General features: G+C 40.7%; 2 protein-coding genes across 3 annotated transcripts in view; one reads left to right on the top strand and one right to left on the bottom strand.

Moving 5' to 3' along the window:
- Positions 1–562: 562 nt before the first annotated feature.
- Positions 563–7,943, bottom strand: txndc16 (thioredoxin domain containing 16). Of its 2 annotated transcripts, none has more exons than XM_015053812.1 (20): positions 7,668–7,943; positions 7,222–7,399; positions 7,013–7,095; positions 6,851–6,924; positions 6,502–6,576; positions 6,139–6,260; positions 5,912–6,002; positions 4,904–5,072; positions 4,646–4,815; positions 4,497–4,557; positions 4,298–4,406; positions 4,067–4,213; positions 3,922–3,981; positions 3,466–3,664; positions 2,805–2,941; positions 2,543–2,627; positions 2,159–2,300; positions 1,773–1,960; positions 1,490–1,680; positions 563–852 (listed from the first exon to the last, which is right to left on the bottom strand). In XM_015053812.1, exons 1-20 carry the CDS (start codon positions 7,773–7,775, stop codon positions 650–652), a joined length of 2,592 nt encoding a protein of 863 aa, XP_014909298.1. In that variant the 5' UTR covers positions 7,776–7,943; the 3' UTR covers positions 563–649. The 2 variants fall into 2 exon arrangements, with proteins under 2 accessions (XP_014909298.1, XP_014909299.1); XM_015053813.1 differs by having other exon boundaries at positions 7,657–7,744.
- Positions 7,944–8,915: 972 nt separating this feature from the next.
- The window catches only part of gpr137c (G protein-coupled receptor 137c), a 14,471-nt gene continuing 7,397 nt past the window's right edge, over positions 8,916–15,989 (top strand). The window contains exons 1-5 of the mRNA XM_015053792.1: positions 8,916–9,695; positions 13,699–13,748; positions 13,866–13,973; positions 14,087–14,225; positions 15,136–15,285. Coding sequence (XP_014909278.1) covers positions 9,258–9,695; positions 13,699–13,748; positions 13,866–13,973; positions 14,087–14,225; positions 15,136–15,285 — 885 coding nt within the window. The 5' untranslated portion in view covers positions 8,916–9,257. The remainder of the gene's footprint in view (positions 9,696–13,698; positions 13,749–13,865; positions 13,974–14,086; positions 14,226–15,135; positions 15,286–15,989) is intronic.

The following is a 15,989-nucleotide window of genomic DNA, read 5'->3' as shown; positions in this document are numbered from 1 at the left end:
ATAAAATCAGTTTTAATGTGGCTATTGTTAAAATAAAGCATGGTATTTAAAGCTAGTTGGCAGGAGAAATAAACTGTATGATGGAAAAAACAAAAACAATCACATCAAACTTCATTTGTACAAATAACACCTGTTTTTATTAAAAACAACATAATGAAATGCATTCAAATTGATGCTGAACCATCTTTCAGTCACACAGATACTCGGTTTGCTTAACAGTCTTCAGTAGCAGCTGAGGTTAGCCGCAAACATACGCAGCCTTCAGGTTGGTGGGAAAATAGAAAGAAATGCATCAGCAAATCTGATGAAACCCCAACATGATTCACTGTGAATCAGATGCAAAAACCACCAAAACCAGGAAATGAAACGGCGACTGTCAACATCGCTGAGGTAACACCTACAGAACAAACCTCCAAATGCAAAAGGGCAAACGCAGGTTTCACTTAACTACTTAACTATAAAACATTATATCTTAGTACACTTGAAATAAGACAAAACTAGCTTTCAAAGAAGAAATATGAATTTGTTTTACGTCAACAAGGAATTATTTATTTGCTGAAAAGTTGGTTGAAATAAGATAAAACTAAAATATTTGCAGTAGAAACTAGATTAAAATATTCAGTAATATTTTGTGTGTCATTTACGTTTCTTAGAGTTCAGAGTGAAATTTTGAATTCATGTCAAGATGGTCGTATGGCATCGTTTTAGTCACCAAATGCTCCTCAACATTCACTTCCTCTGTCTTCACTTCCTCCTCTTCTGGAGAACGGGGGTCGACTTCCTGCATGTCCATGACTTTCAGGAAGTCGTAGAACTCGAAAGCAGGAGGCCAGCTGTCCCCACCCAGCATCCCTGTGGAGACACGCAGAGTTCACAAGGTAAAACAGATTTAAAACTTCCTTTGCTCCAACAAAAACGGCTTTTAACCCACAAAGAGGCTGGAGAACTATGGTCTGATTTCAACAATCCATGTTACATTATTTGAATCTGAGGTAGGAGAAGGAAAAAATCAGGAATAAGAGCCTGATGAGTCTAATTAGGGCTGAAATCTTCATTTGCATAGAAAATGCAAGACTGAGCTTTAAGAAAATGGCAAAATATCGGGTTAAAATAAATTGTTTTGTAAAGACAGAGTGGTTCTGTACTCCTGCTTGTGTTTTTTATTAAATGATCTGATGACGGCTCACCACCCAGGGCGGCAAGCTCTAGGGGGTCGCCACAAGTACTTAAAAAAATAAATAAATAAATGTTGCGCAATTAATTAACAAATGTTCTGCATTTTAGTTGCATTTTCACTCACTTGGGAGTCGGCGCCCCCTTGTGTTTTCTTACACTGTCAGAAAATATTGGTGTACCACCAATGAAAGTTATTTTTTATTAACAGCAACAGATTATGTGTTAATTTAAAGACTGTTTTCCTTATGTGGCACAAACACGTCCATCGTTACAATCTTTAGAATAATTCTAGGATTTTCTGTCCTCTCAGTACCTGCTGGTGACTCCGTCCCGTCCTCCACGCTCTGCAGCCACTGCAGCACAGAGCCGGCCAGTATGGGAGTGTTGGGTGGATACTGGTACACTTCGTCTCCACTGAGTAAATGCGTGAGCACCAACGCAGGAAGCGGCGGCAGAGAACCAAGGTACGAACCCAGAACAGACAGACCAGCTGGAGTGCGGCCGCTGAAACAGACCAAGTAAAGCTGCGTGTTGTTTTCCGACGCGAAAGGAAATTATTTGCGTTTTACTTTTTTTAAATTGATGGATAATTGTACAGGTGGATCCAGCAGGGCAGGTATCGCTCCATCCTCGCGCCTCCCTGCTCCGACACGCCTCTCATCTGGTCCACCAGCGCCTGGTTCTGCCGCCGCCCGATCTCGTCCTCTTCCTCTCCCACGAAGAGGAGGAGGAGCGCTTTACCCAGCGACAGAAACGACGGCAGGTTTTCCACGGTCAGCTCAGGCTGGGAGGAAAATGGGAATAAAACGTTAATCCGGTGATCTGAATCTGCAAAATACGTAAAATGAAGATATTGAGAAGAAAAAACATTGTTAGAATCAGAAGCCCAGGTTGTGCTAGTTGTGGTGCAGCAGATGGAAATATTCAGGCAGCAATTATTTGGAGATCATTTGCACCTAATCCTACAGACACACACACACACCACTGGTTGGAGCAGTGCAGAGTGGATTTGGGTGAGCAGATCTTTGGATGATGAGGTCACAGGCAGCGCTGAAGGGTGGCTGAGTTTCCTCCAAGAAGGAAACAACAACACCGCAGGAGGCTCCACATCGTGCTCCGCAGCCCTACGGAGAAAATGTGTGGGGAAAAAGTTTATTTGTTCATTTATTTGCTTACGGAACCACAAAATATTCACCTTTTATCGTTTATTTTAATTTGCAAAGTGTTTTAGTCACTTTGACTCAAATGCACTGGAAGAAACTTTGGTGAATAACCTTCGACTCGAGCAGCGGCGTCAGAGGAAAAACAGTCGAGAAGAAACGATATGAAAACAGCAAAACATGTGGAGTGAATTTAAAGTTGGTACCATTTCTCCACCAGTCCGTCTGTCAGCAGCCCAGTCAGAACTTCTCCAGCTAATAACTCTGCTGCTTCAGTGAAGACGGACAAACCTGGGAGAGGAAGAAAAATACACAAATCAGAGAGTGAATTACAAAAAAATCATAGATAATTCTTCAACCTGCCCAGTCTAATCCGTTCTCCGTTATATTGATATTAACGATGAACTACAGCCACCAGTTTGCTGTGATTGTTCTGTCACACCAATGTTTTTCATGAGAGACTCCCACCTGTTCGGCTCTCTGTCCTAAACAAACCCAGGACCTTATCAGGCCTGTAACCAGCCAGGTCAGGGTGAGGAACTTCCTGAAGGAAAGATGTCACTTCCTCATTGGTGGACAGCAGCAGAGGAGAGGCCAGGCGGCTCCTGGTTTGGAAGAAAGAAAAAAGAAACGAGGGCGTAGTTTAAGTTTTTCTTACAATAAAAGTTGGAAATTTGAATCAATCCCACAAAGTGATCAAGTAATTATTAGCTGAATTACCAAAAATTACATCGAACTCCTATTAGTTGGATTTAAGTATTCAACAAGCTGAGTGGAGATAAACTTCGTCACTGCAGACAGAGAATCTGCATGGCATAGCGTGACAAGATTTAAAAACCAATAATTTCAAGCTGTAACATTTGCGTAGCATTTACATCAACTTTGAAGCTGTAAAAGTCTTGCAACAGAATGTTATGATGTGTCCAAAACGCTGTACGGTTCTGGATCGGTGTTCAGTATATGTTCTGTTATATTCATATTAATCAAATCCATCAAATTAAATCAATAAATCCCCACTAGTTTACAGGGAGAACATCCTTTCTGTTGGATTCATGAGCTCTACTTTTGTGCTTTTCGGATTGTTGAGATGAAAAATTAAAAATGTTTTCTAGAGGTTTTGTGTTCTTACATCATGACGAAGCGATGGAGCGCCTCCCCGCTCAGCGCTCCGGCATAGCGCTGCGCCGCCTGCTGACGCCGGATCAGCAGAACGCTGGGGAACTCCGTGATTGGCTGAAACGGGACGGCTGTGCCAGGCTGAGCGGCGCAGAGGTCGGTCCACTCTCCACAGTCGACGACGCACATCTGGACGTCGTCAACCCTGGAATCTAAAAAAATAAGAATAATTTCGTAAGTAAAAATCTGCTTTACATTAAATTAATTTGAAATGTAATTTAGCTCTTCTGTGTGAATGTTTGTGAGAACAAAACTGTCTCAGATGAAACAAACTGGAAATTATAACAACTTATTGGGAAAACTTCACTCAAATCTTATCTTGCCTTAAAAAGTTTAAAATGTAGATTCTAAGCATAAATGTGAAAATAAACCTCTTCCTCTGCACCTGTTGCAGGTCTCATTTGTTTACCTTCAAGTTTCTCTGCAACTTCAACGAAAGATCCGAGGAAAGCCATTGAAACAGCGTCCCCTGGTGGCCAGAATGACACATTCTTCAAATCACAGCGCTACAAACCGATAAGCAGACTCGTATTGTGTTCAGATGAAAGTCTTACATTTGAGGTAGAACAGCACCACCGTGAGGCTGCTTTGTGCAACTTCAGAGTGGAAGTTGTCAGACGTTAGTTGTGTGACCTGGTCCAGGTCCAGGAAGTGACCTCGGTTTCTGTACACGTCCGCTGCGACTTCATCATCCAGCTCTCCTGGTGACACACACGTTCACACTCCTCTCTTTTCCATGCTTCAAGTTTGAATTCTCTGAAGAAACATCGAGCAGGTCTTCTAACCTGAATGAGAGTCTTCCTCTTCATCTTCTTCTTCTTCCTCTTCCTGCTTCGTGAAGAGCTCCAACACGTCGTCCAAGCTGTGCAAGGTCAAATATTTCACCTCAGAACTCTGCAAACAGAAAAAAATAATAAAAATGTTTATATATGTTTTAAAGTGTAAGTGAATGAAATAAGCAATTAAATTAAATAAAAACTCTACCTTCTCAGGCAGTCGGTAGGCAGCGTTGTACTTCTCAGGGGTTTTAACTGCTGGGCTCTGCCTGACGAACACAAACATCAAACCAAACCTGAGTTACTTCATCCTGATTTACATGTGGTATGTTTTTAAATCCGGTTGGTTCTGCACACCTGTGCACCAGCAGCAGCAGGGCGAGGCCTCGCAGCCTCCAGGCCAGAGCGCTGGCCGTGTCCAGGTCCAGGTGCTCGGTCGCGGGGTGAGAAAACAGGAAGACCTGAGGCGTCAGCTGGTAGGGGAACTGCGGCGGCGGGACTGACGAGGGATCGACGAACACTTTGGACTGATAAAAACGTGAAAAAACAGATTTGTCGACGTTATTCTACTAGAAAAATAACCATTTCAGCTTTTTTCTGACTGAGTCTACATACCACAAGCGGGGCCTCCATAAGCTGCAGGAACGTGTGCAGGCTCAGGGTGGACAGAGCCGTCCTCATGCGTGTCAATGGGCAGCGCTCAGAGGTCACCGGGGTCATGACAGCACCATGAACTCTACAGTGGACGAACCACACCCTGGAGAGCTGGGACGATTCGTTAACTCTGGAAAACATGTTGTTATTGCTTTACAGCTGCAGTAAAAAAGGCGGCGCCTGTCAGGCTGCGAGGCCTCAGCCAAAAATCCCCCAATGGATGGTTGTACTGGAACTGCAGTTTCGTTGTCTTTCTGACAATGACAATAAAATTCTTCTGATTCTGAGTTTGTAACTTTTCTAAAGAATATGGGGTAACACTTTATTTGAAGGGGTGTGCATAAGACTGACATGACACTGTCATAAACATGAGTGCCAACTTTGCATGATTCTGTAAATTATGGTAATTTAATGCAGAGTTGGCATTTTTAATGGACTTTCAATGCAACTTTTAGAGCAACTTTGCATTAAAAGTGTCATTATTTACCGAATGACACTTCATGACAACAGTCATAAATATTCATAAAGACTTATTTACATTCATGACATACGTTATGTCATGTTTATGACAGTGTCATGTCAGTTTTTACAAATTTGTCAAAATTGCCATTATGTCTTGATAGTGTAATACTAGCCAGATAATCTGAGAGAACAATCTAACTCTTCTGCCTTCTTCCAATGTCAACTGCAGAAAAACAAGACTCAGTCAGAAATTACCAATCAGAGACAGGAGGAGGGTCTTAGTGCTGTCAATCATTTCCTCCCTGTTGCTCTCTGCTACTGATGACAGTAGATACCATTTTTTCTGAAACAATAAGTTGTTTCTTCACTATTAGCACATTGAAACTTATTGACAGCGCTAAAACCTTCCCCCTGGCTCTGATTGGTTGGTTTTGGTCGGGAGCTGCGTGTACTGCAACTTTAGCTATAATAGATGATTCACATGAGAAAAAAAAAAAAGAAACATACCCTAACTGCTTTAGTACCGGACCTCCAGTTATGAGGATGAACTGATATTTGGATCCGTAAACGTACGCCGTCTCCATCAGCGATCTGTGTTCTGAGAAGCATATCAGAGGTACTGTGTGGTTTATTTATGTTCGATTTCTGTCATTTAGGAAAACTGATCAGGTGGGAGTGGGCTTAATGGAACAAAATCACCACAAATCTGTCATTTTGTTGCTTTAAATCTTCACCTTGAGTTCCCAGACTGCGAACGTAACCGAGAACAATGTCCCTTTTCCCTTTGGCTGCCTCCTCCAAGGTCTGCAGGTCGGCGTCCGTGTGGACGTACTTTACCTCGTCACGTAGGATGGCGCTGGAGGGCAAAGAGGCAAAGCAAAACAAATATCAACAAAAGTGTGGTGTAGCTTTTATATTAGCTTCCCCGAGTCAATTTTAATACAAATAAACATCACACTTTTACAGTATTTAAAAAAAAATGTTTGTTTCTGTTGGTCTGTCACATAAAATCTCAATAAAACCTGTTTTTGGTTATGACATCATAAATCCTCAAGGTGCATCACTCAGTCACAGTGCAAACTGGTGCTTATACTCACAACAGGACTTCAGCCACTATGGAGTTGACATCGAAGACGGTGTCCAAGCTGAAACTCAAGAACTCTTTGCCGCCTCTGCAAAACACAAAGATGCAAAACTGCAAACAGTTGGAATAACTCTAATGCAGTCAGCAGGCAGACAATATGTTTCTTCATATGAATGCATAATTGTCATGATTACTGAAGCAGCTTTGGAGAGTTTTTACACTAATTTGTGGTCACTTTAGTTTGTGATTCTCTTCATTTCCATTCAACTACGGGGATTTAATGATGTAAAACGGTGGAGATCGTTTACAGCAAACATTCTCTGAAAAGCTACGACTGATCATTTTGTTTCTACTCAACTTACCTGAACAGAAAAGCTCTGTGTTGATGCTTCGCATCTGTGCAGTACGCTTGAACCGGCTCTTTTTTACATGTGACCTACAAAACAAAAGTTCATTTTTTTTTGTGCTTTTATACTAACGTTTACAACAAACGGAGCAGACATCATGAACAAAGCTCCTGTCACCTTGCCGACTAGCACGCCGTAATCCTGCAGAGCTTCGGCTGATTTCTCTAACTCCACCAGGAACAGAGAGATGGTGGGAGAGACTGGAGACGACAGAGGAAAAAAGGGAATTATGTTAGGTTGACCGTACTTAAATCAATTCAGATTAATCTATGTAGAAGATAATTGCCTAAAAATAAACAGATTTGTTTACAGAACCGTGTGTTTACCTTGTTGCTGAAAATAGAGGAACATCATCTTTCCAGACAGCAGCCTTTCGTGGAAGTCTGCAGCTGTGATTTCAATATGGATCGACATATTGGCCTTTTCATGGCATCCAGCTGAGCTGATCCACAGCAGGACGGCAGCAACACAAACCCACATCCTTAACAGACTGATCTGTCCTCTCTAGGAGAGGAAACACAATGAGTGGTAAAGATGTACACAAGACTGTTTCATCAGTGGAAGAATAAATAACACAAACACTTCTGAACCATGTGGGGTATTTGGAAGGGGTATGAATATCAACACAACACCAGTCTAACCTGTAATAGACGTATGAAATATTGAAAATTATCCCTTTATTAAGACGTTTTAAGTTTTCAGGTAAAACACAGAATATAAGAAATAATTTAAAAAACGAACAAACAAACAAACAAAAACACCTGACATTTACCTGAGAAGTATGAGTTGGGGAAGGTCGGGGGTCATTTGGTGGCAAGTCTGAAGAGGCCATTTTACTTTTCTTAGAAGAAAAAACACATAAGTCCCAAATAAATTCCATATTTTGGAATCTCAGTTTACATCAGGAACGATAGGATATTCTGCTTCATCAACTAATAGCAGTCTGTGTGGTCGCCCATAGACATTTCTTGTTCATTTTTGACATTTACGTACGTAGTTCTACGTACTTTTAAAAGCAAGATGCTCAATGCTATGCGTTAAGAGTGCTGCGTTAGTAGTACACGCAATGTTTCCTTTAATTCTTTCGAAATAAAAGCAGTATTATAAATGTTCATAGCTGAAAATTACTGAGTAAGATCTTATATTTTGTTATGAAATACCAATAATAACACATACCTTGATTGTGCGTATTACATTTAGCTTCAAATTGATTATTTAAGAATAGTAATGTCGCAGACTCTCAATTTGAAATGACCAAGATTTTACTATAGAATTTTCATACGCCATCTTGTACGCTTCACTGCCAGAGGAAACGCCCACTTACTTTTGTAAACCAATAATATCCACGTATATCTTTCACTTGAACCAATCAGCACTCACAAGTGAAAAAGCGTTCGTAGACAAAGACGACTAGAAGCACGTAGACTTGAAACGATACGTCAGCGCGTCCGCCATATTGTGAAAGGCATTTTATGTGGGGAAAACGGACACAAATCTGCTTGGAAACTAAATCTACGACCAGTAGATTATTTATGACTCATATACGGTAATATATGTTCATTTCAGAATAAGAAATAGTGATAATTGGGTCAATACTGAACAATAATAAAATAATAATAATACAGTAATAGAACTGAATGGTTATGCCACTCACAATGATGGCGCCAACGTAAACGTATCAACAGACGGTAAATATAATAATAATAATAATAATAATAATAATAATAATAATAATAATAATAATACGGTATGTGGGAAAGGGGGGGGAGTTATGCGTAGTCTATGGTTTTATATCTATGGTGGGGTTCTGGACGTACAAAGCTGACATCATTATTGACCAATGGGATGGATTTGCTGTGGAGGCTGGTTGCAGGATTAGCCAATAGCATTGCAGAGTGGAAAAATAGGGGTGTGGCTTCTTTTTGCTCACTCGGGAAACGTATGTTAGAAACTCGCTTGAAACTGTGGCTCAATGCTCAGCTGTGTCTTCACGTAGTTGATCGTTATCCTGAGCCAAAATGGCGAACACCGAAAGCCAGTTTCCGCTTTCGTTCGAAACAAGGGGGTTGGTCTAAAACTGCATCACAGCTGATCTGGAGGTTTTCCCCCCCTCAAGTTGTTTTTTTGCAGAGAGCAGCTTTGCAGACAATCACAGAGGCACCTCTCTTGTTTTTCTTTCGCTCCTTCTTGTTATTTTTAACTTAGCTCATTTTAAATGTCGAACCATTCATTTATTTCCTAGTTTTTTTCTTCCAATCGGAGAGCCAATTTTTGGGTGAATAATGTCACTTCTTTTTAAAAGGAACAGTTTTTATCTCATTTTTGCGCTTGAATACCGTCGCCTTTTTGCCATCCATGGTAAATGCAACCCAGGTCTGACCCACTTTTAGCGTCTTTCTCCCCCCCCCACAAGCATCAAGCGGAGATGTTTTCGCCTGGAGAGGAGGTCGATTCCAATTTGTTTACCTCACTGAAGGAGTCATCCGGAGATGCGATCTCTCCAACACTGGAGCTCAGTTTGACCACCGTCTACACCGTCCTCTACTCTTTCCTCTTTGTTTTCGTCTACCTGCAGCTCTGGCTCATCCTGCATTACGGCCACAAGCGCTTCAGCTACCAGAGCGTGTTTTTGTTCCTGTGCCTGCTGTGGGCAGCGCTACGGACGACCCTCTTCTCTTTCTACTTTAAAAATGTAGTGCAGGCCAACCAGCTGCAGCCTCTGGCCTACTGGCTGCTCTACTGCTGCCCCGTCTGCCTGCAGTTCTTCACACTCTGCCTGCTCAACCTCTACTTCACACAGGTATGTGTGTTTCTGTGACCCGATTTCATAAAAGCTGCTGAGCGTGCAGTTTTCCGGGTATTTCGTATTTAACGAACCACTGTCCAAAATGGGAAAAGATCGGTCAGTTTGCAGTAAAGATTAATTGAGCTTTTGTGGCTTGTGTATTTGTTTTTAATTTAAGCTACAAAAATGTCAAACTTATTATTGGGATTTCATCTGGAGAATTACACTGTAACTCTGGAGGAGCTGTAAAGATCCACAGGTCATGATCTCGGAGCTGTTGACAAGGCAAATATTCATCAGGAACTGCATAAATCTGACGTTTATGTACTATATGCGACAGATAGGGGCGCCACGCTAGAGGGGGCGCCATAAAACGGCAAAAATGACTTAGTCAGCATTTTCTGTCTTTATAATCAGCTGCTGCATGAGCAAATATGATCAATAACAGATTAGGCACCCATCCCCTTCTGTCTCCTGCCCACACTTAATGTAAAAGTCCTCCAGACCCTTTGAGAGCGCCCCTATAATGAGTCGACATACATCTCAGAATGTACATAGTTGCGCCCCTGGCTGCACATCAGCACCATGTTGGTGATCAAACCTGAAGGAGAGGTGGATGGAGGTAAATACTGAGCAATACTGCAAGAAAAGCCTCCAGAAGACTTGAGATTGGGGTGGAGATTCACCTCACAACAGGACAAAAGCCTTAAATGATGACACTTCTTCAAAGTTTATATTCAAAAGTTCAGTCTGACTAAGCTTGAGGTGTCTTGATATGCAAAGTGATTAGACATGCTCAAAAAACACTGGTTCTGCAAAGTATTTAATCGGGGTTATACTGTTGCCAGCCATGCATCATTTCCTTCCACTGTTCCAATCTATCCCATTAGATCCCAATAAAATACATTGTAATTAGTGGTTGTAAAAGTTACATGAAATTACAACCAGTTGCCTTTCTGCCACCATTTTGGACCAGTTTATTGGTCGTGCTGTTGTAGTCTTTGCACTTCACAGCACAGGAGTTATCAAGCCGTTTTAGCTCACATGTCGCTGAACTCTTGCTGCAGCACGGCCTCTTATGTTCACCTAAAAGGTCTTTCAGCAAGCACCAGATGGTCCAGCATGTGGTGGGGTCTTGAGGTCAGATGTTTACATACAGCCATATTAATTTAGGTCTGTGGTTAGACTCCACTCAGACAAATGTTTGAGTAGCCCATGTGTAGTCACTAATTATGTAAAAAACAGGGGGGGAAGGAACCCAGTTGTTTGGTTGCAGCTGTTCAACACCTGTGCTGTGCACTCCAGATATCAAAGACCAGCTTGTCTCCTTGTTTTTGCAAAAGCACGGTCCACGTTTACATGCATTGTACAAAAGGAAGGAAGCTCGCCTCGCTGGGTGAGTCGTGATTTGCCAATGCAACTCATGGTGTCATATGACTGCTGAATAAACATTGTCACCCATCCGCTGACCTCTGGCCAACTTTTGCATTCATGCTAAACCTACAAGTTGGTAGATTTAAAACAGAATTCAAATTTCTTCTACACACGACTGAGTAATTAACCAGCTTTACTGTTAATTACCACCATGCCTCTTCACTCCTGTCATTATATCTGTAGGAACATGTTTGTCTCAGTCCTGAGAGCATGTGACAGGCCAGCTCAGAGATGAAATCGTTCCTGATTGTGGTTTTATACGTCTGGCTGCTTCAGGTCTGAGTAATACATCATATTCACATTTTGTTCCACGGCTCAAACTGGAAGCTGTTGTAGTAGTTTTTATAGCAGCAGCTGCTCATACTAAAGCAGAGTTTTTGGTTCTGATGAACAGTTTTTGTAAAGCTTTGACCAGCTAATGTCAATTTAGGTCCATTTTAACTATAACACAAAAAAAAATCCAAATATTTTACTTGTTGTTACTGTAAAAAACATTTTTTTAACAAACAAACTGATAATAGAGTTGTCTCGCTCAAAACCTCTCACAGTCACACATTAGCTGTAATTAACTGTATAAGTTGTGTTGCCATATCATCCAGAAATAGAAAAGAAATATTCACAATAACCTGCTCCAATTTGCAAAATTTCAAAAGGAACAAAATCACAAATTTGACACAAAAATGCTATACAAGCACTATTTCTTCAGGTAATCTTGGTTATTTTAGATTTGGAAAAGTTGATGATACATTCCCCATGAACCATTTAAAGTTATAGAGGATTTATTTCATCCACAGGCTTTCTTTAAATGGGTAAAAAAAAAAAAAAAACTAACTGGCTTCTCCAGAACATCATGGGGAAAAACTGATTGCTCTGCATTGGCACAGGAACATATCTAAAGGATGCAGGTTTGGCCAAAGTCAAAGCTTTCCTGTCCTGACCGTCAGGCATCGCTGCCCTCCATGTTTTACATGATTCCCTACATCTTCACAGCTTCTCTGGTCTTCATAACCCGATTAAATCACTGACCTGGTTGACTCCTCGTGGGCAAATCTAAAAACTCCGACAATATCCTGATGTAATTGTAATTATATTGAAGCTAAGGGACATGCAATGTATTTATTTGCAAATATGATATGTATTTTGGACCATAATTTAACCTTTGATGAATTCTGGCATTGCCTGGTATGACCTTCTTGTGGTATAAGAACTTCTTGCACAGAACAAGACTATACAGCATGATCTAACAGCTCTCATTCAAAACAGAAAGCAACAATTATTCATATTATTAAGTAGCAGAGTTACCTTAAGAGCGGCGCCTGAATTTTGTACCTCCGGAAATATGTCTGAACAGTTTTGTCTTTCATGTAAGCGAAGGAAAAGCTTCGTTGTAGCACTTTTTTTGGCATGACTGAACAAAGAAAGCAATCTTTTATCATAATATATATTTGACTCATAGACACTAACTGCATTTAAATGTCGTGGCGATCAGACCCAAAGGCCTATTGTTTACTTTACAGAGCAAATATATTTAACCACAGTTGAGAAATGACCCGTACAGTTTGCCCCTAAAGTCATCGAGGGCATCGAAGGCTGGCGACAAGCTAACGGACATCGTGTCACAGCCGCCTGACGTCCAGCATTGCTCTTCTGATGAGTCAGTTTTCAGTCCTGACTCTGTTTTAATGAAGGAACAGACAGTCAAGTTCATACTTGGTTGCCTTTGCTGAGAAGAGACATAAACATTCCTTGAGTACTAAGAGGATATGTAGTCTGAAGTGCATTCAAACGCCGAGCAGAAAAAGTATACAACCCGACTGAATTGCTTTGTTGACTGCTTGCTTCATCTCTTGGTTACAAATTACCCCGTTGTGGCCTACTTTCACCATACTGGCAGGGCATGTGAGAGGGTGTTGGTTTAAGATGTTTAAACTAAATGCTTTTAAGAACTCTTGTGGCCAGTAGAAGATGGTTTCAAATAATTATTATTATTAATTGAACACTTTTAAGTCTTTGACAAGAGAAAATGTTACGTAAAGATCAGACAAACAACATAAAGCATCTTATATTTCAAAATATAGTCCTTGACAAACGTAAGCAAACTCCATTACTAAAGGCCCAGAATTTGAACTAGTGAACAGTTTTGGTAATTATGTGTTTTTTATGCTCATGATGGTCAACTTGACCAGCAAAAAATCATTGTTTGCATGAGATTTTCTTCATGCCGTCATGTTTTTTTTGCTGTCGCATATCCGTAATGGAAAGTGTTGAAAAACAAGAACGTATGAGTCTGAAAGCAGATGGATTTAGGGGGTATGGGTCGTAATTTTAATTCTCCGGAGAGCAGCACGGTCTGGGGGATCATCTTAAATGCCAGCATATTGCTGCATAATTCACCCTTTCACTATGAGCTGGTGTTTGAATACTTCATTGAGCTCCAGGAATCTCCCCGAGCTTTGTTAGTTCACACTCTGGTTCTAAAACAGGCCCACTCCGGTTTTCTGCGCTCCAACGTAGGTGGCATCTCTGTGAAACGGTTAAATTTTGCATATCTTTAAAGGAATCTCTCATGTTGTTCGTTCTCCAGGTGATGTTTAAAGCTAAAGCCAAGTATTCGCCTGAGCTCACCAAATACAAGTAAGTCTTTGATTGGTTAGGAATGAAAATCAGAGCCTTGTCGGGTAATTTTGATAGCTGATAACAATCATTATCCTTTCTTCAGCAATTATTATGGTGCAACTCTTCTCTCTGCAGGGTTCCTCTGCGCTTGTTCTTTCTGTGTCTCAGTATATTTTTCCTGGTGGTGAATTTAACTTGTGCGTTGTTAGCTCAAGGAGCTCTGATGCACTCTGAACCACCAAGGTAAGCAAACGCTCAGTCATTTCATATCTAGCTGCCACAGGAAATTATTTCTCTTGTATGTTGAGTCCAGTTTTTCTCTCTACACTTCCATGTGTTGCTCTTTGTTTGCACAGCGATGGGGGGATCAGACATGCAGTCTTGGCTCGGGTCCTGATTAACGACAGCCTGTTTGTCCTGTGTGCCATATCTCTTGCTGTGTGCATCTTCAAAATCGCCAAAATGTCTTCTGCCAACGTTTACCTCGAGTCTAAGGTAGAAAGAAAGGCATCATTCACCAGTTTTTTCTTTTTGAGCTTCTTTTTTAGAGATAAAATCAAGTTATTATTAAACATTGTTCTGATTAGTTTGTGTAATTTGTATTTGGAAAAATTTACCTGAAGTCAGAACTCAGATTTGAAGACGTGCGAATTTCTTACCAGTCCAACCTCAAAATCTAACATGGCTGCCATGTTTTAAAAATCAGACTTTCAGAGTTCAAAGTTGGAAAAATTACCTGGAAAGCCAAAAGTTTACCAACTCCAACCTCCAAATCTAAAATCAACATTTGTACGGCATTGATAATTACAGTTATGAAGCTCAAATAGCTATCAATGAAGCTAAAACCGTTAGCTTGCACAACGGCTACCAAAACCTATGTGTTTTCTGATTTGTATCTAGATCACACGGATTACTTTTTAAGCTCTGATTTCAACCTCCAAGATAAATAAAAAGTGCCACATTTTCAAACCGCATCTTCACATCTTGAGTCTTGCTTGAAACTCTTTTACAGCTAGCTAAAAATATTTAATCTATTCCAAGCTACAGTTCATGTGCAAATGAACATTCATTGACGTCAAACAAACAGGAAGCAGCTTGTGAGCGAAGCTAACAGACTGAGGATGCTAATTCAGGCTAATTCAATGCTTATTATTTCTGCTAGCTAGAGCATCTTGCTGTTTACCATAGGAATAAACTAAGGAGAGAGTATTACACCATTGTTAAAAATATTGTACATTATATTAAACCAAAATTGAGATTTATAAGCTTACTTGTGTAAGCCACATGGTAATATGCTTAAATTCATGCTTCAGGCTTATAATTAATCGTTTTTGTAATGCTTGCTGACCTATATTTGGTGGTATAGAGCTAGAGCTTGTTATGACACAATGACTCTTCCCTCCAGGGAACATCAGTGTGCCAAGCGACCGCCGTAGGAGCCGTGGTGATCCTCCTCTATACTTCCAGAGCCTGTTACAACCTAGTGGTGGTGGCCCTGTCACCGCAGGACAGACCCAGCCCCTTCAGCTACGGCTGGTACAGCGTCTCCGATCAGGTACCTATACGACTGGCTTTTATAGCATCTGGGTCACATGAGAGCCATAAAATCGAATTTATAGGACATGGTAGTGCATCATTTTCAGCTAGAAAACATTGATGTTTGCGACGAAGATGAAACGGTGAATATTTTATGTAGCTGGGGTGTTTGAGTGCGTGTACAACGCATCTTTAGAGAATTAGTAGAGCGGTGCTTAGCAGGGTAAAGGGTTTTGTCTGGCTATAAATAACCATGTCTGTGTATCCTGACCTACATCAGAGGGTGCAGGTCTCACATTTTGAAGGAGTTCCTTGTGTTTGTTGTGCTCAATAAATCAATATGGGTATAATATGACATTAGTTCCTATCATATAAGTTCAATAATTTATATGATATAGCATGATCTGCAACTACAGTTATGAGAAGTCTCTAATCATGTCTATGTTGTAAATTTCAGACTATATGAAAAATATCTAAATATTGATCCAAAAGAAGCAGCAAAAAAGAAGGGATTTAATGACCAGCTGGAGGAAACACCTGCAATTACACAAGAACTTCAGGAAATAAAAACTAGTGTGGATTGGATGCCTTGATGTTTCAGTTTTGTTAATCTTTTCATATAAAATTTCATGTCTGTTTTATGCATAGTATACTTTTCAGATTACTTCAAAACTATGAACTACTTTGTACTGGGCTGAATCCCGATTAATTGCATTGGAGCAG

Source organism: Poecilia latipinna, unplaced genomic scaffold (genome assembly GCF_001443285.1).
Source record: "Poecilia latipinna isolate Pla-1442-1.1 unplaced genomic scaffold, P_latipinna-1.0 Scaffold1202, whole genome shotgun sequence".
NCBI lineage: Eukaryota > Metazoa > Chordata > Actinopteri > Cyprinodontiformes > Poeciliidae > Poecilia > Poecilia latipinna.
This window is presented reverse-complemented; position numbering and strand designations above follow the sequence as displayed.